This window comes from Natator depressus, chromosome 9 (assembly GCF_965152275.1).
Source record: "Natator depressus isolate rNatDep1 chromosome 9, rNatDep2.hap1, whole genome shotgun sequence".
In the NCBI taxonomy this organism is placed as follows: Eukaryota; Metazoa; Chordata; order Testudines; family Cheloniidae; genus Natator; species Natator depressus.
In genome coordinates this window covers 48,042,894-48,068,927 of record NC_134242.1, presented here as the reverse complement: position 1 = coordinate 48,068,927, position 26,034 = coordinate 48,042,894, and the positions used below count along the sequence as shown (strand labels likewise).

At 44.4% G+C, this 26,034-nt stretch overlaps 1 protein-coding gene across 1 annotated transcript in view; it reads right to left on the bottom strand.

Moving 5' to 3' along the window:
- Positions 1 to 205: 205 nt before the first annotated feature.
- The window catches only part of PCCB (propionyl-CoA carboxylase subunit beta), an 85,499-nt gene continuing 59,670 nt past the window's right edge, over positions 206 to 26,034 (bottom strand). Inside the window, exon 15 of the mRNA XM_074964077.1 lies at positions 206 to 288. Within this exon, the coding sequence (XP_074820178.1) occupies positions 242 to 288 (47 nt within the window). The 3' untranslated portion in view covers positions 206 to 241. The remainder of the gene's footprint in view (positions 289 to 26,034) is intronic.

The window sequence follows — 26,034 nt, the reverse complement described above, 5'->3', positions numbered from 1 at the left end:
TTTAGCATTTATTATGTATGAAATAGCATATGAATGGACCAGAACACCACATTACAATGATAAATAAATGATAAAATGAACTAATTGGCTACAGCTGTATTTCCCAATTTCAGTACATGCTTACCATATTTACTCATTCCTCTATATAGCACCGTTTGCGCTACTACTTAGTACTTAAGTACTGATGGTACTTAAATACACTTACTGTATAATTCTCTGAGCCCTTGTACGGAATGTTGCTTCAAAGCCATACTACAGTTGAAAGCGTGACATTTTTGTTCTCATCTGCTGTTTAGATTTCAAAGAAAATAAAAGGTTATCAAAAAATTCATCCCAATTACTCCCAGTGGTATCAACCAACTTCTGCAGTGCTCTGTAAGAAATGGTGATTGATTAGTTTGTGAAAATAAATAGTAAACATGATGTCTTGATTGAGATAGATTATATGGAATCAAGAAGGTCTAAGGAGGAGAACATCACAGTGCGTGGCTTCGATTATTTTTCATTTCACATATAATACAATAAAAAGACTTGCAATGTAATAAATTGACCTTGAAGAGGTATTACCAATATGTAGCTTATGGTCTGGTGCATGCTACTTGTGTTTAGTATTGAAATTTTCCCCTCTAAAATTTGATGGATTTGTTGGTGTTTTCATCCAGTCCATTGGTTTGTGGGAGGTATGAGCTGATGAAGCTATGTTATACCCCCATTTTTCCCCACAAAGGGCCAGGTTAAAGTGAAAGAAAAAAAATGCCATAAAGTTTCCTTTGGAAATGTCTGCATGTATGTTCCTTCTCCTATTTTCAACTGATTTTACGTGTAATTACTGTGGTTTCCTATTCTATCTTTTAGAATGACTACATGGAAAAATAAGTTTGCAATCAGTTTGTTATAAAAAAAATTGGTGAATAAGTAGACAGAAAAACGTGTCAGCAACAATTTACAGTAAAAAAAATTATAATAATGAAGACAATGAAGCCCATAGTCAGTGTCAAATATCCATGATCCAATAGTGTGGTTGAAGAAATAGTGAAAAAAATCTCAAAAATAAATCATTACCTCATTACTGAATCCAGAACCAAGATCTGTCAGTATCCACTATAGAGATCCAAATCAATTTATAATTTACCGATTTTCTTTGCCACTTCATGTGCTGACTTATGCCACCCATTTTGTAAGATAATCCGTGACTGCCAAGATGTACTGGTATCCCTTGTTTGTTGTTGGTAATGGCCCTATTACATCCACGCCCACCAATTCCCAGGGCCTATTGTCACGGTAAAATTACCCAGGGGGTCCCCTGGGTAAGCACCAGCATTGTATATTGCTAATGCTTTTATACGCATTGGAAAGGATCTTGGGAGGGGTTGAAGGTGTGAGTGTGGAGTGAAAGATTTCTTTGCAGGTTGCGAGAGGCCGAAGGGTGAGGAAGGGAGAAAGGAACAGGTTAATTCGACACTCCAGGTAGGTTCGAAGATAAGATGCTGACTCCAGCCCAAGGCCACAGCACACAACCAACTCTCGGCTGCCTGTCAAGAAAGACAGGAGCCTGGATTCCAACCCAGTCCAGCTGTGAGAAAGGAGGATTCAGCTGAATAGAACTGCAGGGGCTGCAAAAGCCAGTGAGACAGCGAAGGCCAGTGAGTGGGAAAATAACAGAAGTGTGTCCCTGAAGCTGGTGTGTTTTGGAAAAGCTGAGGAAGCCACAGAAAGCCGGTTTGGACTGGTACAAAGAGCACGGGGGACAGAGGTCCCTGAACGAAACACCCCCAAAAGACCCCAGGACTTAAAACCTTCCTGAGAGCTGAAGCAAATCTGAGATCAACAGCGGACCCTGGACGGCCTGTGTACAGGACAGAACTCTCGTCCACCCTTCCCCATTTTCTTCTGACATTACACCCAGGCTTGGCCAGCCTTGGGTTGTGCATGTGAGAGAGTATGAAAGTGGTTAGGGCGTGGGCACTAATGCTTTCTTTCTTCCCCTGAATGACGTGGGGAGCCCCCAGCGCTCACCGCTGTTATTTTATTAATAAAGCTTTAAAACTTAGTTACTTGGTGTGCTCCTTCATCTCCTCCCCTATTGGTCCTGCGGCCTCAGCCTGATCACCTGACACTTCAGGCAGATTGGTATCTGGTTTCTATGATTGATAATCTAAAAGCATCTTCTGATAGATTATTGTTTTATTAATCACAGAAAACATTTTCCCCATATTAATTACAAGTGGTCCCTTTTGGGGTATTGGGACTAAGTCAGCTAAGTCAGAGTAAAATCAAAGTGGATGTTTAAGTACAATCCTACTGATTGGTTACAGACCTTTTCCTGATTACAGGTTGAACTTCTCTAGTCCGGCAACATCCGTGGTCCAGCATGGTTTTAGTTAGCCGAATGTGCGCTTATCATGGGTGGGGCCAAGATTCCCATGGTCCAGCGAAGTCCCGCCAGTCCTGGCTGTCAGTGTTCTGTGCTGTTATTTAGCTCTGATTTACCCCTAAATATGTCCAGCAAGCAGTGGAAGTGTTGGCAATGCTGCTAAGCGTAAGCATGTGTCAATATCCACACAGCAAGAGGTGGAAGTGCTGCAGAAATTGGAAAAGGGCACATCAGTACGTGCCTTGTGAGAGTTTTACAATGTAGGGTCATTTACAGTGTATGATTTGAAGAAGCAAAAGAATCAAATCCTTAAGTTTTTTGCCGAACGTGACAGTAAAAAGAAGTATGAGTGTTCATAAGACATTGAAGGAGGGGAAAAGCAGTGATTTAGATAGTACGCTTATACATTGGTTCAAGCTTTGTAGGAACGAAGGTGTTAGAATTTCAGGTGAGATGATGGTGGCACAAACAAAAATATTCCACAAAGAACTTAACCTGCAGCATGAGTGTGACTATTTGCAAGGATGGATTCAGAAATTTAAAAACAGGGATGGCATTCATCTACATGGTGTGTGCAGTGAAAAAAGAAGTGCAGATATGGAAGCTGCCGCTAAGTACATTGACAAATTTGCAGAGTTACTTGCAAATGAGACATTATTCCCAGAGCAGGTATAGAATGCCAATGAAACTGCTCTCTACTGGTGTTGTATGCCTAAAAAAAGGTTGGCTTCTGATGTGGAGGGGCCACCATCTGGTACGAAGTAGTCGAAGGACAGGGTAACTGTCCTTGGTTGTAGCAACACAGCAGGCATGCACAAATGCAAGCTCATGGTTACTGGAAAATGTGTAAACCCAAGGGCATTCAAAGAGGTGAAAATATTCCCAGTAATATACTGTGGCAAGAAAAAGGGATGGATAACGATTAATCTATGTCTCAAGTGGTTTGAGAAATATTTTGTACCGGAGGCAAGAGCCCATTGCTCAAAGATAATGTGGTGGAACTGTATTTACCCCCAAACTGTACCTCGCTGATTCAGCTTTGTGATCCCTGAAGGGTATGTACAGGTCCAAGTTTATGCACCAATTGCTAGTACTGCTTAATGATGGGAAGAGTTTGAGAACATTTAGGAAAGAATTTAACCTCAAGGATATGATTTGGACACTAGCCAGAGACTGGGAAAGAGTAACTCCATCTACTCTGAAGAATGGATGGCACAAATTGTGGCCAGCCCTAATGTTTTAGGACAGTCCTGATGTCAATGACGAGTCTGAGTTCACTGGATTTCAAGTGTCTGAAAACCAAAAAACTGTTAGTGAGTTAATGGAGTATGCCAGTGGTATGTCCCACCCTGTAGTGCTTGAGCTAGCCAAGGATTTGGCAGAGGAGAATTTACTAGACTGGGTGGAAGCTGACAAAGATGCACCAATTGCTAGTCAAATGACAGTTGAAGAAATTGTGCAAATGGTACAGCAGGGAAAAAACAAAGATAACGAAGAAGACAGTGATGGTGATGAGGATGTCGAAGAAAAAATTTCTATCGATAAATGCATTCAGCTGGCAACAAATGTAATAGAAGGACTGGAGCAAAGACATTTCATTTCTGAGCAAGAAATCATGTCTCTCTACATGATAAGAGAAAAACTCATTAAAGAAAAACCAAAATACATGAGACAAGCCAAGCTGGAAGATTGGTTAAAGGTAGTGAAGAGGAGTGATAAGCAGCATTCTACAGTCGAAAATCATGTTGTCTCCACTTCATCTACCCTGCGTATACCTACAGCAGAGACCCCAGATGTAACTCGAATGTTAGCAGTTCTTGTCACATCACTTTGGAAGTGGAATTCAGGCATCATTTTAGGTGAGTAAATTATAGATTTACGTGTATTATCATCTATTTCTTTTTCATATTATTTTATGTTTTTTACGCTTTATATACTTATTTTCTTGTGCCAATACAGTAACATTGTGCAACAACACTAACACTTTGCCATGAAGAGAGTCGGTAAGCCTTGGCTAGGTGGCATTGCAAGTTTTGTTCCGTTTATTTGCCTCGGTGAGATAAAAATTTAAAGAGACCCCCTCGCTATAATATTAACCTCCTGTGGTTTGGCAAATTCTGTGGTTCGGCACTGGTCAGGTCCTGAGGGTACCGAACTAGAAAGGCTCAACCTGTATTAGTTTAACACAAAGCACTAGGGTCAGTTTAGGTTGAACCTAAGATGATCTTTAAGACAAAGAATTACGAACACAAAACATAGTGGGACTTTGGCTCACCTACAAAGTTTCAAAGGGTTATGGTAGTTTGGTTCAAAACACCTCACTGTTTCTCTGAGCTGGGGTGCAGCTATTGGACAGGGGTCAAAGGATCTCTCTCTCAAGCATAAAACTGTACTTTGGAACAGAAACCCTGTTTGTGATTTCTCTCGCTGGCTATGTGACAAACTTCACCTGCCAACCATTGTGATACATGACCAGGAACACCACTCCACTGTAACATAGCTGCTCTTCGCTCCAGGAACTGCTTGTGAGTTGGGTTATGGGAGGGGGGAAGTAACAGCAATAGAAATATTTGTATACCAGGGAGTGAGGACACCAAGGAGATGATTACAGTGGAGGGCCCTGGGTACAGTATTGGGGGAGGGAGCCAGGTTGAAGTAGGGAACACAGTGAATAGCTCAGGGACTTGGCTTCTGAGGTGGGGCCAAACCAGGGCTGGTGGGACCCAGCTGATGGGAGGGAAAGGCTAATTGGCTCAGTGTGCAAGTTACAGGACATGACACGTACAACTGCCTAAATTTCTACTAACTCCCACCAGCAACATATCTTTCCCTGTTCAAAAAGCTAGGAAATTTAATGATAAAAAACAAAAACAAAACACAAACAATGTTACTGTGACAGGTTGGATCACAGAAAACCCCTTGGGGCTGCCAACTGATGTGCCAAGACTTCTGCCCCTGCTTTCCCTGCCAGCTTGGGACTCCAGCACCCTGTCTTGTTGAGCCAGACACACCAGTCTGCTCCAACACAGACCCGGGGCCTGAACCACATGACCCAAAGCTGCAGACTTAATTGAAAGCAGCTTAAGAAGTGTTCCTTTCTTTAACATTCAGATGCTCAACTCCCAATGGGGTCCAAACCCCAAATAAATCCGTTTTACCCTGTATAAAGCTTGTACAGGGTAAACTCATACATTGTTCGCCCTTTATAACACTGATAGAGAGATATGCACAACTGTTTGCCCTCCCAGGTATTAATACATACTCTGGGTTAATTAATAAGTAAAAAGTGATTTTATTAAATACAGAAAGTAGGATTTAAGTGGTTCCAAGTAGTAACAGACAGAAGAAAGTGAATTACCAAGAAAAATGAAATAGAACACGCAAATCTATGTCTAATACAGTAAGAAAACTGAATGCAGATAAAAACCTCACCCTTAGAGGAATTCCAGCAAGCTTCCTTTTACAGACTAGTCTCCTTCTAGTCAGGGTCCAGCAATCACTCACACCCCCTGTAGTTACTGTCCTTTCTTCCAGTTTCTTTCCAGTATCCTTGGGGGGTGGAGACGCTCTCTCTTTAGCCAGCTGAAGACAAAATGGAGGGGTCTCCCACGGGCTTAAATAGACTTTCTCTTGTGGGTGGAGACCCCCTCCTTTCTCCTATGCAAAGTCCAGCTCCAAGATGGAGTTTTGGAGTCACATGGGCAAGTCACATGTCCATGCATGACTCAGTTTTTACAGGCAGCAGCCATTGCTTACATGCTACCTTGAACGTCCTCAGGTAGACTTCCTGTGTGGATTGGAGCCTTCCAAGATCCATTGTGCATTAAGTGCTTCTTGATTGGACACTTAGCTTGCAAATTCCTTCCTAAAGATGCTGACCAAATGCCTTACTAAGGTTATTTAAAATCAAACAAGTATACAGCCAATATTCATAACTTCAAATACAAAAATGATACATGCATAAAATTGGATTAATAGATTCAGTAGATGATAACCTTTACAGAGATATGTTACATGGCATATGTAGCATAAAACATATTCTATATACATTCATAAGCATATTTCCATAAAGCCTTATGGGAGGCACTGTCACAGTTACCATCTAGATAAGGTTGTGTGGCAGTGTGTTGTCCCCTTGTAGAATCTAAGTCTGGGGTTTAGGCCCATGCCTTGGTTTCCACAACTGTAGTACAGCATTGATGATATGTGCCTCCTTTGTAAAGCACTTTGAGAGCTCCAGATAGAAAGTGCTATACAAGAGCTATGTTAAAAGTATTTTCTTTTTAAACCAACTGTTCTACCAGTGACTGGATTTCAAAAGAAAAGCAAGTACACTTTGAATATTTGTCCCTATGGGTGCTCCAATGTAGGAGGTGTGCATGCCTGTGCACTCTAAACTGGAGATTGTAAATAGTAACATCTGCAGGTCTGTACCTGCACAGACCATCACCTTGTGCTCTGATGCCAGGGCACGTAAGGAGGCATGGACCTGCCACCATTCAGCTCCTTCTCAAATGTCTGTGGCTTGAGACAGTAGTTGTGCTGTCCACTGCTTACACCTTTCTCTTACTCTTTTTGTTTATTGTTATTATTTTAGTTATTTTTTCCCCAGCACCCTCCCGCCCCCATCTTCTTGCCTTAGTGCTTTTGGCATTTCCCTGGGCTATGCCTAAAACCTGAAGGTAAAAGCCCTGCCAGACCTACCACAGGTCTTTTCCCTGTAGCAATGAGCACACTAGTTGTCTCTGGTGTTTCAGAGATGCTCATGTTCCGTTGGAGTGTAATGTCTGCACACGGTTCAAAGGCTGGTCTTGTAAAACTAAAGAGGCTAGAATGCTCCATAGCTCTCTCCCTCCCACCCCTTCACAGCTGCCACTATCTCTCAGGCCATTCTGTCAACTTCTGGAGCCTCAGAGGTGGTTCCAGAGATGAAGACCTCTAAAAGGAAGAAGACCCACTTACCTGTCAGCAACTCCAGAAAGATGGGTAGGTCACCTCACAAACCAACTCTTGGGAGACCTTGCATTCCATAATGGGTACTGCTGAGGGTCTGGCTGATGCCTAAGAAGCCCCACTTGGAAAGGCCTTCAAGAAGTTCCTGCCTTGGCACATCTCACATCTCTCAGCACTAGGCACAACTAAAACTACTTAAAGGGTTCCAGTACCATCATCATCTTGGAGCCACTAAGATGATCATGTGGCATTCTCCCCAGTGCCGTCTTCTTTGGAACGTCAGTGCTCCAAGCTCAGAGACAGCACCACATCAGGCTCTCCGGTACCATATGCAACAACTCCAGCTCTGCATCAATCCCTGTTTTGGGCTCTGGTTCCAGCTCAGGCTATGACTGCACACTATCACAGTTCTCCAGCACCCTCCAGATGCTTTTCCCAAGGCTCTCCTCCTCTTGGAGGAACCAGAGTCCCCTCTCTTAAGGAGACCCACAAGGGCCCCTTCACCAGTACTGCCTTGATAGCTGGTGATTAAGCCCTCCCACATCAGATTGGGATCTGATCCTCTGCCGCCGGTACCAGCACCAATGTCTGAACCACCCTTTCAGCTCAGGGGATAACATCCTCAGACTCTGGGGTCTCCATTCAGGACTCTCTTTCGGCACTATATCACCATAGTCCTCCAGGGGCCTACCCTGAAGAGGACTTCCCAGAGCCCATCGGATGTCCTAGCTCCATCAGATAAGTATCCTTGAGGACATTTCTCCGACCTAGCTCCTCAGAGGGCTTGCTGGAACCTCTGGATTATGGTGACCAATTTTACGAAGTACAAGCTTAGAAGAAATACCACCACTTGCTGGTACTGCAACACTTGTAGGCACCACAAGATCGCCCGCCAGTACCATTCACCCCTCAGCACCTGAGGAGACCAAGAGGAGCAGAAGCCATCGAACAAAGAAGATTCACCCTTTTTGGCCAAGTCCTCCTCCTTCCCTGGGAGGTAACACTGCCACCACTTTCCGACATTGACAACTTTAGGTCCTTTCAGGACTTAATGAAGCATGTGGCAGAATCCCTCTGTCACACTGTCGGCTTACAAGGAAGAATACCAATCTCAGGGCAGACAGGTAAGAGGGAGGGCACAAACCTCAAACTGGTTGTGAGTTCACCAACCAAGTAACAAGTGTAAACTCCTCAGGCACTGTAACAGCCTTAGCATGGAGTCACAGACAGTCCCCTTAGGCATTCTGATCTATCTAGCTAAAGCTTCCCTGCAGGCTGCCATCATGGTGTCACAATCCTTAGCCACACAGTGGTTATACGGCAAGCACCCTGGCTCCAGTTTTCTGGTCTCCCAGGAGGTGCAAAATACTGTGGAGGACCTCTCTTTCAAAGGGCCCAAGCTCTTCAGCGACGACATGGACTCCTTGTTCCACCTCCTTAAAGCAGCAGGGCAACACTGCTGTCACTGGGAATATACATCCCTACCACAAAGAGAAGTTTCAGCAGGTCTCCCAACCATAACAGTACCTCCCACAATCGGCCTACCCCAGATCTTCCGAGACTCTTAAGAGGAGATCCAGACCCCAGAAGATCTGCACATCCCTCTAGACCATTATGACAATTTGGACAAGAGTGTCAAACAACTTCCCCCTCCTGATCCACTGCTGCACAACTCTTATCATCTCATTCCCCACTTTTGGAGACTGCTTGTCCCGCTTCCTACCTACCTGGAAGCACATCACCTCAGACACCTGGATCCTGGAAGTGGTTGATATGGGATATGTGACAACCGTCACATGGTGCATCTGTTAAATGTTGGTGTTTTTCATGCTTTGTGCAAATTCACTAACATACCAATGTCATCAAGTGGCCGCTGGCTGTATTACTGATCTCCCAGTGAAAGTAGAAAGGGGTAAATAACATTTCCTTATTCACTTTCTCCACACCATTCATGATTTTATAGACCTCTATCATATCTGCCCTCGGTCGTCTCTTTTTAAAAACTGAACAGTCCCAGTCTCCTCATATGGAAGCTGTTCCATATGCCTAATCATATTTGTGGCCCTTCTCTGTAACTTTTCCAATTCGAATATATCATTTTTGAGATGGGGGTGACCAGAACTACATGCAGTATTCATGGTGTAGGTGTACGATGGATTTCTATAGTGGCATTATGATATTTTTTATCTATCCATTTCCTAATGATTCCTAACATTTGTTAGCTTTTTTGACTGCGATTACATGCTGAGCAGATGTTTTTAGAGAACTATCCACAACGACTCCAAGATCTTTTCTGAGTGGTAACAGCTAGTTTAGAGACCCCATCATTTGTATGTATAGTTGGGATTATGTTTTCCAGTATATATTACTTTGCATTATCAACAACTGAATGTCATCTGCCATTTTCTTGCCATCACCCAGTTTTGCGAGTTCCCTTTGTAATTCTTTGCAATAAACTTTGGACTTAACTTTCTTATATAATTTAGTATCATCTGAAAATGTTGCCACCTGTTTACCCCCTTTTTCCAGATCATTTATGAATATGTTGGTCCCAGTGCAGATCCCTGTGGGACCTCACTATTTACCTTTCTCCAATGTGAAAAATGACCATTTATTCCTACCTTCTATTTCCTATCTTTTATCCAGTTACTGATCCAGGATCTTTATTTTTATCCATGATTCCTTACTTTACTTAAGAACTTTTGGTGAGGGACATTGATCAAAGGCTTTCTGAAAGTCCAAGTACACTACATAGACTTGATCACCCTTGTCCAAGCTGCATGTTGACATCCTCAAAGAATTCTAATAGATTGGTGAGGCATGAGGAGACTGGATCTGTTCAATTTAAAAAAGAGATGACAAAGGGGAGATATGACAGATTTATAAAAATCATGATTTCCCTTTACAAAAACCATGTTCACCCGTCACCAACATTCTGTGTTCATATGTGTGTCTGATAATTCTGTTTTTACTATAGTTTCAACCAATTTTCATGGTACTAAAGTTAGGCTTACCAGTCTGCAATTGCCAGGATCACCTCTGCAGCCTTTTTAAAAATTGTCATCACATTAGCTAATTACCAGAGAGTGATAGGTTACATCACTATTTCATATTTGAGTTCCTTCAGAATTCTTGGGTGCATACCATGTGGTCCTGCTGACTTATTGTTTTATGTATTGATTTGTTCCAAAACCACCTCTATTGACACCTCAGTCTGTGACAGTTCCTCAGATTTGTCACCTAAAAAGAATGGCTTAGGGCAGGGATTCTCAAACTAGGGGTCAGGACCCCTCAGGGGGTCACAAGGTTTTTACATGGGGGGTCGAAAGCTGTCAGCATCCACCCCAAATCCTGCTTTGCCTCCAGCATTTATAATGGTGTTAAATATATAAAAAGTGTTTTTAATTTATAAGGGGGGGTCGCACTCAGAGGCTTTCTATGTGAAAGGGGTCACCAGTACAAAAGTTTGAGAACCACTGGCTGAAGGTGTGGGAATCCTCTGCAGTGAAGACCGATGCAAAGAAGTCATTTAGCTTCTCTGCAATGGTCTTGATTGCTCCTTTAGCACCTTGATCAATAAGTGGCCCCACTGATCTGTTTGGCAGGCTTCCTTCTTCTGAGATACTTAAAAAAATTGCTGTTGGTTTTTGCACCTTTTGCTAGTTGCTCTTCAAATTCTTTTTTGGCCTGTCTAATTATACTTTTGCACTTGACTTGCAAGGGTTTATGCTCCTTTCTATTTTCCTCAGTAGGATATGACTCCCAATTTTAAATGATGCCTTTTTGCCTCTAACCACCTCTGACTCTGTTGTTTAGCCATGGTGGTGTTTTTTTTTTTTTGGTCCTCTTACTGTTTTGTTTTCTATTTGGGGTATACATTTAGTTTGAACTTCTATTATGGTGTTCTTAAAAAGTTTCCATGCTGCTTGCAGGCATTTCTCTCTTCTGACTGTTCCGTTTAACTAGCCTCCTCATTTTTATGTCATTCTCATTTCTGAAGTTAAATGCTGGGGAGGGGCAGGTTCTTTGATATTTTCCTCCTACAAAGATGTTAAATGTAATTACATTATGGTCGCCATTATCAAGCCGTTCAGCTATATTCACCTCTTGGACCATATCCTGTGTTCCAATTAGGATTAAATCAAGAATTGCCTCTCCCCTTGTAGGCTCCAGGATTAGCTGCTTCTATATACTCATTAATGGTGTACAGAAATTTTATCTCTGCACCCTGTTCTGAGAAGACATGTATCCTGTCAATAAAGGGATAGTTGTAATCCCCCAGTATTATTGGATATTCTGTTTTTGCAGCCTCTCTAATCTCCTGGCACATTTCACAGTCAGCATCACCATCTTGGTCAGGTGATCGGCAGTATATTTCTATTGCTATATTGTGTTATTTAAGCATGGAATTTCTATCCATAGAGATTCTCTTGTACTATTTGATTCATTTAAGATTTTGACTATATTTGACTCTATGCTTTCTTTCACATATAGTACCACTCCTAAACCAGCATGACTTACTCTGTCAATCCTATATATTTTGTACCCTGGTATTACCATGTCTCACTGATTAACCTCATTCCACTAAGTTTATGTGATACCTATTTATCAATATCCTCATTTAACACCAGGCACTCAAGTTCACCCATCTTAATATTTAGATTTCTAGCATCTGTACACAAGCACTTCTAAAATGTGTTATTATTGGTCTGCCTTCATGTGATATAACTGAATGGGACTCTTTTTCATTTGACTTTTTCTCTTAGTTCCTATCTGCACTTCATCAACTTCTACCCTCTTCTCTTTACTAGGATATTGAGTATGCCCTTTAATAAATCCTCCCCTAAGAGATGTGTCTTTCTGAACCATATGTCCCTCTGCACCTGTTGGCTTCCCCCACGCCGTTAGTGTAAAAACTCCTCTATGACCTTTTTAATTTCACATGCCAGGAATCTGGTTCTGTTTTGGTTTAGGTGGAGCCTATCCTTCCCCAAAGGTTTTGCAGTTGCTAACTCCCTCCTCTCAACAGCATCATCTCTTCCCCAGACCAAGTCCCTGAAAGTCTGCCTGCCTGCCTAACTGGCTCTGTGAGAGGAACTGGAAGCATTTCAGAGAATGCTACCATGGAGACTGTGGACTTTAATCTCATACCTAGCAGCCTAAATTTGGCCTCCAGGACTTCTCTCCTATCCTTCCCCATGTCACTGGTATCTACATGTACCATGACCACCAACTCCTCCCTGACACTGCACATGTCTGTCTAGATGTCTCAAGAGGTCCACAACCTTTGCATTTGGCAGGCAATTCACCTTGCGGTTCTTCTGTTCATCACAAAGCCAACTATCAGTATTTCTAATAATTGAATCCCCTATTACAATTACCTGACTCTTCCTAATAACTGGGTTCCCCTCCCCTGAAGGGGTATCCTCAGTGCGTGAGGATACCATGTCATCCTCTGGAAGGAGATCCTCAACTGTGGGATTGTTTCACTCAACTCTAGCTTAATGTTCTCCTTCCCCAAGACTTTCATCCCCCTCAACATCACAGAGGCTGTCAGACTGGGGGGAGGACCGCTCTACTGTGCCCCTGAAAATCTCCTCTATGTACCTCTCTGTCTCACTTAGTTCCTCCAGTTCAGCCACTCCGGTCTCAAGAGCCTGTACATGGTCTCTGAAGGCCAAGAGTTGCTTGCACCAAAGGCACATGTATGCTAACTCTCTACAAGGTAGGTAATTGTACATGCTGCATTCAGTGCAATAAACTGGATAGCCGCCACTCTGCTCCTGGACTTCTGCCTGAAATATTTTTACTCTTGCAGTGGTTTTTTTTTTTAAATGTTTGTTCTTTATGAGGGGAGGGAGGGAGTGGCCTTTGGGGGTGGTGGGTTATTAGCCTAAGTTTAGAGAATGTTTATGTGGTGTATCACGGTCCCTCTCTAAACTCCCTCACAAAATTCCCATTTGATGCTCCTATTTGCTAGCTCCTCTGGTCACTTATGAACTGGCATTTTAAACCACTGTTCTCCCTGAGTTAGCCCTTGCCCCTCATCAAGGGATCCTTAAGGGATTAGGGATCAGGGATCAAAGGATAGCAGGCTATAGTCTTGTTAGGAAGCTCTCAGCCTTGCCTACCAGGCTTCTAGGTAGAGCCCTGCAAATCTGTAGATAGTTGCTTTATATCCGTGGATCATGTTTGCAGATCGCAGATGGATGTGGATCCAAATTTTGCATCTAGAGCCTTGCAAATCTGCAGGTATCCATTTTGTATCTGTGGATGAAGATATATGCAAACCATGGATGTGGATATACACGGACCATGTTTGCAGATCGCACATTGAAAGCGGATACAAATTTTGTATCTGTGCAGGGCTCCATTTCAAGGCTCAAGAAACAGCTTCCACAAGAGACTACACTATAAATTTCAATCAAGCAGGCACACGACAAACAAACAAATTCACCCTAAAGGTCATGCAGTCTCTCCTTCACCTGGACAACTCCCTTGAAAAACTTGCATTTGATGCTTCTGTTCACTGGGATGGTAATAGTAGCCACCATAATCCCATCCCTAGATCCGGGTGACTGGTTTGTCTCCCTTCACCTCCAGGATACCTACTTCCCTATAGCTATTCACCCCACCCACAAGCACTTTCTATGCTTGGTCATAGACTTGGAACATTACCAATACTACATCCTCCCCATTGGACTCTCCAGGGCTCCGAGGGTCTTTACCAAGGTGCCCTCAGCAGTAGTAGCTCACTTGAATCAGTGGGGCAACCCAGTTTTTCCATATCTGGATGAGTGGCTTCTCAGGGGGCCATTCCACACAAGAGGCCCAGTCAGCAACCACCAAGGTCCTAGTCCTATTTAGTCCCTGAGCCTTTGTATCAATCTAAAGAAGTCTACATTAATACCAGTCCAGCAGGTAGACTTCATTGAAGCCATGCTAAACTCCCTAACCACCGGGACCTAACTCTCCAAGGAAAGATTCTCCATGATGTCCAACCTGATCTTTATGGGACAGCACCCAAACAACTACAAGGACTTGTCTACAACTCCTGGGACATGTGTTGGCCTCCACAATCATTAAGCCACATGGGAGACTGAATCTCAGATGTCTTCAGGCATGACTAAGTACTATGAACACCCTAAACAGACTCCGTCTTTCCAAACGAATCATGGTGACTATGCAGGTACTAGACTCTCTCCAGTGATGGTAAGACCCACTGAAGGTCTGCGTGGGAAACCCATTCTTATGTCCTCCATCAAAAATCCTCACAATGGATGCCTCTCTCTTGGTGTCTGTGTGGGGCAAACTACAAGGGGCCACAGCATAGGGAAAATAGTCCCTACAAGAAATAGTGCTCCACATCAATATCCTAAATCTAAGGGCAGTCCACTATGCTTGTGACCACTTTCTTCACAACATAGAAGGCCACTCTATCCGGATAATGCTGGACAAGACTACGACTCGTGCATCTCCCATCAGATAGAACTCTCAGCAGATAATCTATCCAGCCTTCAGAACACACTTGCGGAATCCCTGAGCAGGACCACAAGCGGGAGTTAAACAACTCCATCTTCCACAGCATCTGCCAAACCTGGGGCCTCTTTGCAACCTCAACCAATGCAAAATGTCGCTCTTTCAGCTACAAGGGAGGATATGGCCACCATTCCCTGAGAGATGCCTTGCTAATATCGTGGTCCCAAATCTTATGCTACACTTACCCACCTATACATCTACTCCTCAAAACTTGCTTAGATTGAGACAAGGAGGGGTGTGTTATCTTCATAGCACTGTTGTGGCCAAGACAAGTGTGGTCCTCAGATCTCCTTTGCCTTGCCATAACAATCCCTCTCTGTCTTCCCCTTAGGGAAGATCTCCTGTCACTGAACTCAGGCTCCCTGAACCATCCCAACCCCTCAACTCTGAAGGCTCAGTTCCTAACATTCAGTTGGTTCTCTTGTCTAGCAGAAAACCGACTACTTCCAAGACTTAACTGCAGAAGTGGAAATGTTTCCATTCCTTGTGCTCTCACCACTCTTTGCAAGCCTCAGAAGTCCCACTTTCAAGGATCCTAAATTACCTGTTGGACTAAAAGACACAAGGTCTGTCAATGAGCTCAGAGTACCTCTGGTCACTATCTGGCCTTCCATTCACCTACTGAAGGGGCTTCAATCTTTGCCCACTCAACCATGGTTAGATTCCTTAAGGGTTTACATAAATTATTTCCTCCTATCTGAAACTTTGCTCCCCCATTGGACCTTAATTTTGTGCTCAATGTCTTTTGAGCCAATGACTATGTGCTTCCTCTTATACCTCTCCCTCAAGACTTTATTTCTGATAGCCATCACAATGGCCAGAAGAACGGAGAACTCGGGGCATACATGGCAGACCTACCACACCCTATCTTCTACCATGAGAGAGCCATTATACATCCCTACCCTTGCGTCTTTCCCAGTCTCATCAGAATTTCAGATCCATCAGAAGATTAGTCTTCTGGTATTTTATCCTCGAGGAAGGAAGCTAGTCCATATACACTAGACTTCAGGAGGACTCTTTCCTTCTAGCTCAACAAGACTAAGTCTTTTAGGTCCTTTCCCAGACCCTTTATATCCTTTGCCAAATGGACAGCAAATTTCCACTTGAAGACTGCCCAAGTGGGTTTGTGTTTGTATCTTGACCTGCTATAAAGTTACTAGGATACACACATCCCATAGAGGACAGCCCATTCCACTATGGCTCAATCCACATCTTTAGCTCTTCTGAAGGATATTCCCACAGCAGAAATCTGCAGGACTGCAACTTGGTCCTTCATTCAACATTCACCAAGCATTACGTCAATCTTACCTGCTTCTAGGGCTGACACAACTTTGGTAACAGAGTCCTCCAAACTATCTTGGATTTATCTCCTTAGCACCCCACTCCACACTGGGTTACTACTTCAGAGTCTCCTATGGTGGAGCACTTATAAAACCATATACTTGAAGGAGAATGAGAGGTTACTTAGCTGTACAATAAATTGAGTTCCACAGCTACAGGCCAAGCAGCTGGTCAAAACGGAGGGTGCAGGGATTGCCTCCAAGCTCAGTGCATCAATTCCATCATTAGAAAAATAGGACTTTTTGCCCTGGCTGCATTCCCATCATTCACACTGGGCCTTGCCCCTGCCCTGTGCATTCTGTGCCAACTGCAACCATCCTCCCTCTGCTGAGGGACTGAGCTACTCTCTGAAAATACCCTGCTTACATGCTGGGTTTTCCTGCATGGTAATTTTCTTAGGTGGATGCCTCATTTCCACATACAAATTAGGCAATAGAGGGTCTGGCTACAGGACTATATGGCAGGAATATTTGCATAGCTGGTTCTGAAAACTCCTGAGCTGTTTGAGTGCCCCGGCCCTTCCAGAGCCTCAAGTGATAAGCAACTGAACCAACTGACTGTATACAATATTACTGTGTTATAAAAGTGAACAGAGTGAGGTCTTTTCTGAAAGCTAATGACATATTGGTGATCAATATCACTGTGAAATACTGTATATGTATTAACACTATGTAAGGAATTATGGATAGTCATTGTATAGTTTACCCAAATAGTACGTAACGTCACACCTATCTACCTGTTTAATACGTAAATTAAGCATTGTGGAATCTGAAACAATGGATGCCCCATTAGCACAGAAATAATATAGGGAGATAGGAAGCCCACAAGAAGGGAAGAACAGCATGAGGTCATCCTGCCTCTTGAAGCAAAGTCATTGAGCTCTGGGAGATATAAGCAAGGACAGAAGCCATCTTTGGCATCCATAACTAGACAGACACAAGCTGCAAGTTGTGTAAGATGAGTTCCTCAACCAAGCAGCAGATTCAAGTCTCTTGAATCGAATATATGTGTGAAATGTACTTAGGTAAAGATCTTTCATCTAAGATGAAGAAATTAGTACCGTGTTGTACCTTGACAACAAGGGAAATTAGGAGGACCTGACTGATGGAAAGTCAGCCATCACTGGTAAGAAAATGACCGGTGAGAGAAACCATCTTGACTAATGCCTGTATCTTGCTATATTAAATTTTAGACAGAAGCATACTTTGTTTTACTTGTAACTCTATCTTCATTCCTTATTCCTGAGCTCACTCAATCCTATATATATTTTGTTAATGAATGCACTTCATTTTAACCATAAACAACAGTGCGGTGTTTAAAGGGAAGGGTATATTTACACCCAGTTAGGTTAATAAGATTTGTGATATGTTTTTGTGTATTCAGAAGAACAAACAAACCTTATTATTCCTCTTAGCTGTCCCAGAGAGGGCTGGACATTGCAGAACACACGGTTTGGGGAAAATCCGGGACTGGGAGTGTGTTGGGGTCAACCTGCAAGTGGTAACCAAGGCTGGTGGAAGCCAAAGTGGGGCTGTAGAAAGGCTACTGGGGTTAGAGCTGCTGATCCAGGGCTGTCCAGCACACAGACACTCAGGGTACGACCTGCATGCTGGCAGACTGGGTGTGAGCAGCCTGGGCTGGGAGCTACAGCAACAAAGCATTGTGAGGACAGGCACTGACGCAATGCCAGAGTGCGACAGAGGCCAACCGGAAGCCACCAGTATAACTTGAGCCTTTTCTTGCCTTATTTTCTGCAATGCTCTTGGAATCAGTGGGAATGGAGGGAAAGCCCACATCAGATGGTGTGACCAGAAATCATGAATATGCCTGCTAGAAATCCTGGACTCTTTCCTTCTTGAGAGAAAAATATAGGATATTTCCTGTTTTGAACTGACACAATTAAGTCTATCTGGGGAAGCCCTCACTTTCAGAAAATCTGGTTTAGTACTGAATTTTTTAATTCCCATTCATAGGATGTATTTTTTTCTGCTTAGTGTATTTTTCTGCTAGACCATTTTTCTCTCCACGGAGTTAAAGAGTTGTCAGATTGGTGTGATTCTAAATGCACCATTTCCAAAGTTTTATGGCTTGTTGTCAAAGAAGGCCTCATGTTGTGCCTCCCTGTCTAAGTAATAGGTAGCTGTCGAACTGTCTGTAAGAACTTGAAGAATTCTTTATGCTAGGTAGAAATGCTTTGCAAACTAATGTCACCACCCTTAGTTCTAGTACATTTATGTGAATCATGGATTCTAGATTGGACCAGAGGCCATGAGCCTGAATACGATATAAATGTTTTACCCAGCCCATCTTGGATGCATCTATTATCAAAGTTTTAGACACAAATCAGGGGGTATATGGAATTACCACACGTACAGTTCCCTCTATCATACCCCATTCCATTGAGGATAGAATTTGATCTGGAATCAGCACTTTCACTGACATATCAGGGATTGCTGGTCTGTAAACAGACTTGATCCACACTTGAAATGGACTGATATGTAACTTGGCAAATGGGGTTACAAATGTACATAATAAACCCAGATGACTACGAAATTTGAGGCACAATTTTGAGTACAAAAGTGGAAAATCAAATTATTTTTTTAAATTTGGAAACTGTTTGGTGGGAGGAATGCTCTCGTTGCTATTGAGACTAAGAGAGCACCAATGAACTCAGGGGACTGTGACGGAATCAGATTTCACTTTTTAAAGTTAATCCTCAAATCCAGGAATCGAAATAAATGAATCACTTTCTTTGCTGCCACAACTTCGCCCTTATGTAGATGACTGGCTTGTGTGGGGGAATATACAACCCTTGTTTGCACAGATGGGCTGCAAATACTGATAGGCACTTTGTAAACACCCTCAGTGCTGATGAAATTCCAAAAGGCACCACTGTGAATTGGTACTGACTCCCCAGAGCCATAAAACATAGATATTTTGTGTGTGTAAGCATCCTGTAAATTGAGCATAATGGACTAATCCATGGGATCCAGTTTAGGGATGACTGAAGCGAGAGTTACCATGTGGAACTTGGCATATCAGATGAATTTGCTGAGGTTCCTGAGATCTAGAATCTGACATAAGCCACCTTTCTTTTTTCGTATGAGGAAATAGGGAGAATAGAAACCTTCTCCAATATACTCCTGAGGTACTCACTCTATTCCTCTGAATTTGACCAGTTTGTCTATCTCCTGATGCTTGGAACTCACATGAGAGTAGTCCCTGAAAAGGGACCAGGTACAGGGAGACAGGGATTGAAATTGAACAGCAGAATCATCCCTGGTTACTTGAAGGACCCATTGATCTGTGGTGATTGCCATCCAAGTCTCCAGGAAATAAGATAGATGGGAACCAAAGGGTGAAGTAAAGGGTATACAACACTTTTATAAATTAGTCCAAGATCCTCGATCATCACATCAAATTTGATGTTTTCGTGTCTGATCTGACTGATTACTTACAGAAGAGGGTAGTGGAGCTGACTTCTTCCAACATCTAGCCTTCCTTCTACAGATTGTTTAGAAGGTCCCTGCTGTTGGGAATATGTATAAGAAGGATATTGAGTGTTCCTATATCTGAGGAGTGAAGATTGATGACAAAACTGTTTATTTTTGAAAGGAGTGTATAAATTCAATGATCTGAGTGTGGATCTCAAGTCTTCTAATGAACACAGAGATTCATCAGCCTTGGCACCGAATAGATTTCCACCATTGAAGGACAAATATTCAATAATCGTTTGCACTTCTTTTGGTAAAACTGACAGATAGCTATGATGAGTGTTGCATCACAATACATGTAGTCAGTAATGCCTGAGCTACACTGCAGAGTTAGGCCGACATAAGGCAGCCTACATAGACCCAACTCTAAGTATCTACACTAAAATGCAGCTCACATAGATGTAACTTGCCCACTATACTGAGTTAATAACTCCAGCTCAGCAAGAGGTGTAGTGCTTAAGCCGATGTAGTTAGGTCGATGCTTCAATAATTTCTGAAAGGTGTTAAAATCATCAGCTGAAGTCTGTGAAATGGTTTTTATATGGTAAGGAAGAAGAATGAAGTACAGGATCAGAAGGATTGTCCTGATGGGCTGGTATTTCACCATCACTTGAAATCTGCTGTTCCTCTGCATCTTGAACTTGACGAGTAGAGTTATTAGAATTACAAGAGTTTACAGCAGGTGACTCACAAATAGATCCTGTATGTTGTGGGAGAATTTGTCCTTGAAATTGTGATTACTGAGGACATGAGGGCCAATATGGCCACAGTTGTGGACCATAGGAGAAAGGGATGTTTGGCCAGTTTGAAGAGAACAAAGCAGCAGAGTTAGAATTAGCATTCTCAGGACTATTAGGAGGCTCTTTTCCATATGCCTCCCTAGACTTATTTTCTTTCAACCCGTGTGATTTCCCTTTTCTTGGAGGGCTCCTGTCAGAGTCTGCAGAGGAATCAGAGACTTTGGAGGAAGAAACCTCTAATGCAGAAGCCATGGCAGGAGATTGAATGATCTGAATGGTACTCAAATCCTTAATTGCATTGACATGCTGGTTCAAAGACATTTTCATTAGAGGTACCCTCACTTCTTTTTGAAGAGACGATCTGTCTGGCACCGAGATCGGGGAAACCTCCAGGACTGGTGACTGAGGTTCTGGAGTGACCCTGAAGTTTGGTGAAGATACAAAAAAAGCTTTTGGAGCTGAAAATGTAGTTGTAAAAGGTCTCTGTAGTGAGGATGCTGTAGGTGCCGCTCTCTGCTTTGAAGCTTCCTCTGCAGCTGAACCTGCTGGTGCTGAGCAGGCTTTGATCAAAGCTGCCAGTGCCTACAGGGGAAGCTCTGCAGAAGACTGTCCTGAGCACTCTGGTTCTGAGAGAGGCAGTGCTGCTGTAGATGGTGCTGAAGAGGAGAAAGGCAGATGATCCTTTTTTTCCCCTGAGATCTTTCAGCTGAAGAAGGGGGTAGTTTCTGTATCAGCTCTGTGCTGCCTAGTTCCTCTTTTTCCCCACACCAGGAAGAGCTCGTCTGCACTAGCCGTTCTGCAATCCCCAGCATGAGTGGCTCCTTTGAAGACTCTTGGAAGCAGAGACAGAGGTCAGTGCTGTGAAATTGAGAGTCAGACACTCAGTCCTTGGACAGCAGAGGTCCCTGACTCTCTGGAGAACCTTTCTGACTCTCTTTTGTCTATGTAATTGCTCCAGAATTAGGCGTCACATTTCTGGTGACAGGAGCACTGGAGAGAGACGACGTGAAAACAGAAGTCTCTGAGTCTGAAGTAGCTCTCTTGGAGCTTTCCATCAGAAAAAGCTTCATTCTGGACTCTCTCTCCTTTTGTGTGCACTTCTTGAAGGACTTGCAAATCTCACACTTGGGGTATGTCTACACTACGAAATTAGGTCGAATTATAGAAGTCGGTTTTTTAGAAATTGTTTTTATATATTCGAGTGTGTGTGTCCCCACAGAAAATGCTCTAAGTGCATTAAGTGCATTAACTCGGCAGAGTGCTTCCACAGTACCGAGGCAAGCGTCGACTTCCGGAGTGTTGTACTGTGGGTAGCTATCCCACGGTTCCCGCAGTCTCCGCTGCCCATTGGAATTCTGGGTTGAGATCCCAATGCCTGATGGGGCTAAAACATTGTCGCGGGTGGTTCTGGGTACATATCGTCAGGCCCCCATTCCCTCCCTCCCTCCGTGAAAGCAGCACCAGACAATCGTTTTGCGCCTTTTTTCTTGAGTTACCTGTGCAGACGCCATACCACGGCAAGCATGGAGCCCGCTCAGGTAACCGTCACCGTATGTCTCCTGGGTGCTGGCAGACGTGGTACTGCATTGCTACACAGCAGCAGCAACCCCTTGCCTTGTGGCAGCAGACGGTGCAATACGACTGGTAGCCGTCATCGTCATGTCCGAGGTGCTCCTGACCACGTCGGCCGGGAGCGCCTGGGCAGACATGGGCGCAGGGACTACATTAGAAGTGACTTGACCAGGTCATTCTCTTTAGTCCTGCAGTCAGTCCTATTGAACCGTCTTATGGTGAGCAGGCAGGCGATACGGATTGCCAGCAGTCGTACTGTACCATCTTCTGCCGGGCAGGCAAGAGATGAGGATGGCTAGCAGTCGTATTGTACCATCTTCTGCCGGGCAGGCAAGAGATGAGGATGGCTAGCAGTCATACTGTACCATCTTCTGCCAGCCAAAGATGTAAAAGATAGATGGAGTGGATCAAATCAAGAAATAGACCAGATTTGTTTTGTACTCATTTGCTTCCCCCCCTTCCCTGTCTAGGGGACTCATTCCTCAAGGTCACACTGCAGTCACTCACAGAGAAGGTGCAGCGAGGTAAATCTAGCCATGTATCAATCAGAGGCCAGACCAACCGGCTTGTTCCAATAAGAACAATTACTTAGGTGCACCATTTCTTATTGGAACCCTCCGTGAAGTCCTGCCTGAAATACTCCTTGATGTAAAGCCACCCCCTTTGTTGATTTTAATTCCCTGTAAGCCATGTCGTCAGTCGCCCCTCCCTCCGTCAGAGCAACGGCAGACAATCGTTCCGCGCCTTTTTTCTGTGCAGACGCCATACCAAGGCAAGCATGGAGGCCGCTCAGCTCACTTTGGCAATTAGGAGCATATTAAACACCACACGCATTATCCAGCAGCATATGAAGCAGCAGAACCTGGCAGAGCGATACCGGGCGAGGAGGCGATGTCAGCACGGTCACGTGAGTGATCAGGACATGGACACAGATTTCTCTGAAAGCATGGGCCCTGCCAATGCATGCATCATGGTGCTAATGGGGCAGTTCATGCAGTGGAACGCCAATTCTGGGCTCGGGAAACAAGCACAGACTGGTGGGACCGCATAGTGTTGCAGGTCTGGGACGATTCCCAGTGGCTGCGAAATTTTCGCATGCGTAAGGGCACTTTCATGGAACTTTGTGACTTGCTTTCCCCTGCTCTGAAGCGCATGCATACCAAGATGAGAGCAGCCCTCACAGTTGAGAAGCTTGCAACGCCAGACAGCTACCGGTCAGTTGGGAATCAATTTGGAGTGGGCAAATCTACTGTGGGGGCTGCTGTGATGCAAGTAGCCCACGCAATCAAAGATCTGCTGATATCAAGGGTAGTGACCCTGGGAAATGTGCAGGTCATAGTGGATGGCTTTGCTGCAATGGGATTCCCTAACTGTGGTGGGGCCATAGACGGAACCCATATCCCTATCTTGGCACCGGAGCACCAAGCTGGCAAGTACATAAACCGCAAGGGGTACTTTTCAATAGTGCTGAAAGCTCTGGTAGATCACAAGGGACGTTTCACCAACATCAATGTGGGATGGCCGGGAAAGGTACATGATGCTCACATCTTCAGGAACTCTGGTCTGTTTCAAAAGCTTCAAGAAGGGACTTTATTCCCAGACCAGAAAATAACTGTTGGGGATGTTGAAATGCCTATAGTTATCCTTGGGGACCCAGCCTACCCCTTAATGCCATGGCTCATGAAGCCGTACACAGGCAGCCTGGACAGCAGTCAGGAGCTGTTCAACTACAGGCTGAGCAAGTGCAGAATGGTGGTAGAATGTGCATTTGGATGTTTAAAGGCACGCTGGCGCAGTTTACTGACTCGCTTAGACCTCAGCAAAACCAGTGTTCCCACTGTTATTACTGCTTGCTGTGTGCTCCACAATATCTGTGAGAGTAAGGGGAAGACGTTTATGGCGGGGTGGGAGGTTGAGGCAAATCGCCTGGCTGCTGGTTACGCGCAGCCAGACACGAGGGCGGTTAGAAGAGCACAGGAGGGCGCAGTACACATCAGAGAAGCTTTGAAAACCAGTTTCATGACTGGACAGGCTATGGTGTGAAAGTTCTGTTTGTTTCTCCTTGATGAAACCCCCCCGCCCCTTGGTTCACTCTACTTCCCTGTAAGCTAACCACCCTCCCCTCCTCCCTTCGATCACCGCTTGCAGAGGCAATAAAGTCATCGTTGCTTCACATTCATGCATTCTTTATTCATTCATCACACAAACAGGGGGATGACTACCAAGGTAGCCGAGGAGGGGTGGTGGAGGAGGGAAGGAAAATGCCACACAGCACTTTAAAAGTTTACAACTTTAAAATTTATTGAATGCCAGCCTTCTGTTTTTTGGGCAATCCTCTGTGGTGGAGTGGCTGGTTGGCCGGAGGCCCCCCCACCGCGTTCTTGGGCGTCTGGGTGAGGAGGCTATGGAACTTGGGGAGGAGGGTGGTTGGTTACACAGGGGCTGTAGCGGCAGTCTGTGCTCCAGCTGCCTTTGCTGCAGCTCAATCATACGCTGGAGCATATTGGTTTGATCCTCCAGCAGCCTCAGCACTGAATCCTCTCATCACGCTGCCGTCACATTTGAGCTTCAGCCCTGTCTTCAGCCCGCCACTTACTCTCTTCAGCCCACCACCTCTCCTCCTGGTCATTTTGTGCTTTCCTGCACTCTGACATTATTTGCCTGCATGCATTCGTCTGCCCTCTGTCAGTGTGGGAGGACAGCATGAGCTCAGAGAACATTTCATCACGAGTGCGTTTTTTTTTCTTTCTAATCTTCACTAGCCTCTGGGAAGGAGAAGATCCTGTGATCATTGAAACACATGCAGCTGGTGGAGAAAAAAAAAGGGACAGCGGTATTTAAAAAGACACATTTTATAAAACAATGGCTACACTCTTTCAGGGTAAACCTTGCTGTTAACATTACATACATAGCACATGTGCTTTCGTTACAAGGTCGCATTTTGCCTCCCCCCACCGCGTGGCTACCCCCTTAACCCTCCCCCCTCCCTGTGGCTAACAGCGGGGAACATTTCTGTTCAGCCACAGGCAAATAGCCCAGCAGGAACGGGCACCTCTGAGTGTCCCCTGAAGAAAAGCACCCTATTTCAACCAGGTGACCATGAATGATATCTTACTCTCCTGAGGATAACACAGAGAGATAAAGAACGGATGTTGTTTGAATGCCGGCAAACATACACTGCAATGCTTTGTTGTACAATGATTCCCGAGTACGTGTTACTGGCCTGGAGTGGTAAAGTGTCCTACCATGGAGGACGCAATAAGGCTGCCCTCCCCAGAAACCTTTTGCAAAGGCTTTGGGAGTACATCCAGGAGAGCCGCGAATGCCAGGGCAAATTAATCCTTTCACATGCTTGCTTTTAAATCATTTATAGTATTTTAAAAGGTACACACTCACCAGAGGTCCCTTCTCTGCCTGCCGGGTCCAGGAGGCAGCCTTGGGTGGGTTCGGGGGGTACTGGCTTCAGGTCCAGGGTGAGAAACAGTTCCTGGCTGTCGGGAAAACCAGTTTCTCCACTTGCTTGCTGTGAGCTATCTACAACCTCATCATCATCATCTTCTTCGTCCCCAAAACCTGCTTCCGTGTTGCCTCCATCTCCATTGAAGGAGTCAAACAACACGGCTGGGGTAGTGGTGGCTGAACCCCCTAAAATGGCATGCAGCTCATCACAGAAGCAGCACGTTTGGGGCTCTGACCTGGAGTGGCCGTTCGCCTCTATGGTTTTCTGGTAGGCTTGCCTCAGCTCCTTAAGTTTCACGCGGCACTGCTTCGGGTCCCTGTTATGGCCTCTGTCCTTCATGCCCTGGGAGATTTTGACAAAGGTTTTGGCATTTGGAAAACTAGAATGGAGTACTGATAGCACGGATTCCTCTCCCCATACAGCAATCAGATCCTGTACCTCCTGTTCAGTCCATGCTGGAGCTCTTTTGCGATTCTGAGACTCCATCACGGTCACCTCTGCTGATGAGCTCTGCATGGTCACCTGCAGCTTGCCATGCTGGCCAAACAGGAAAGGAGATTC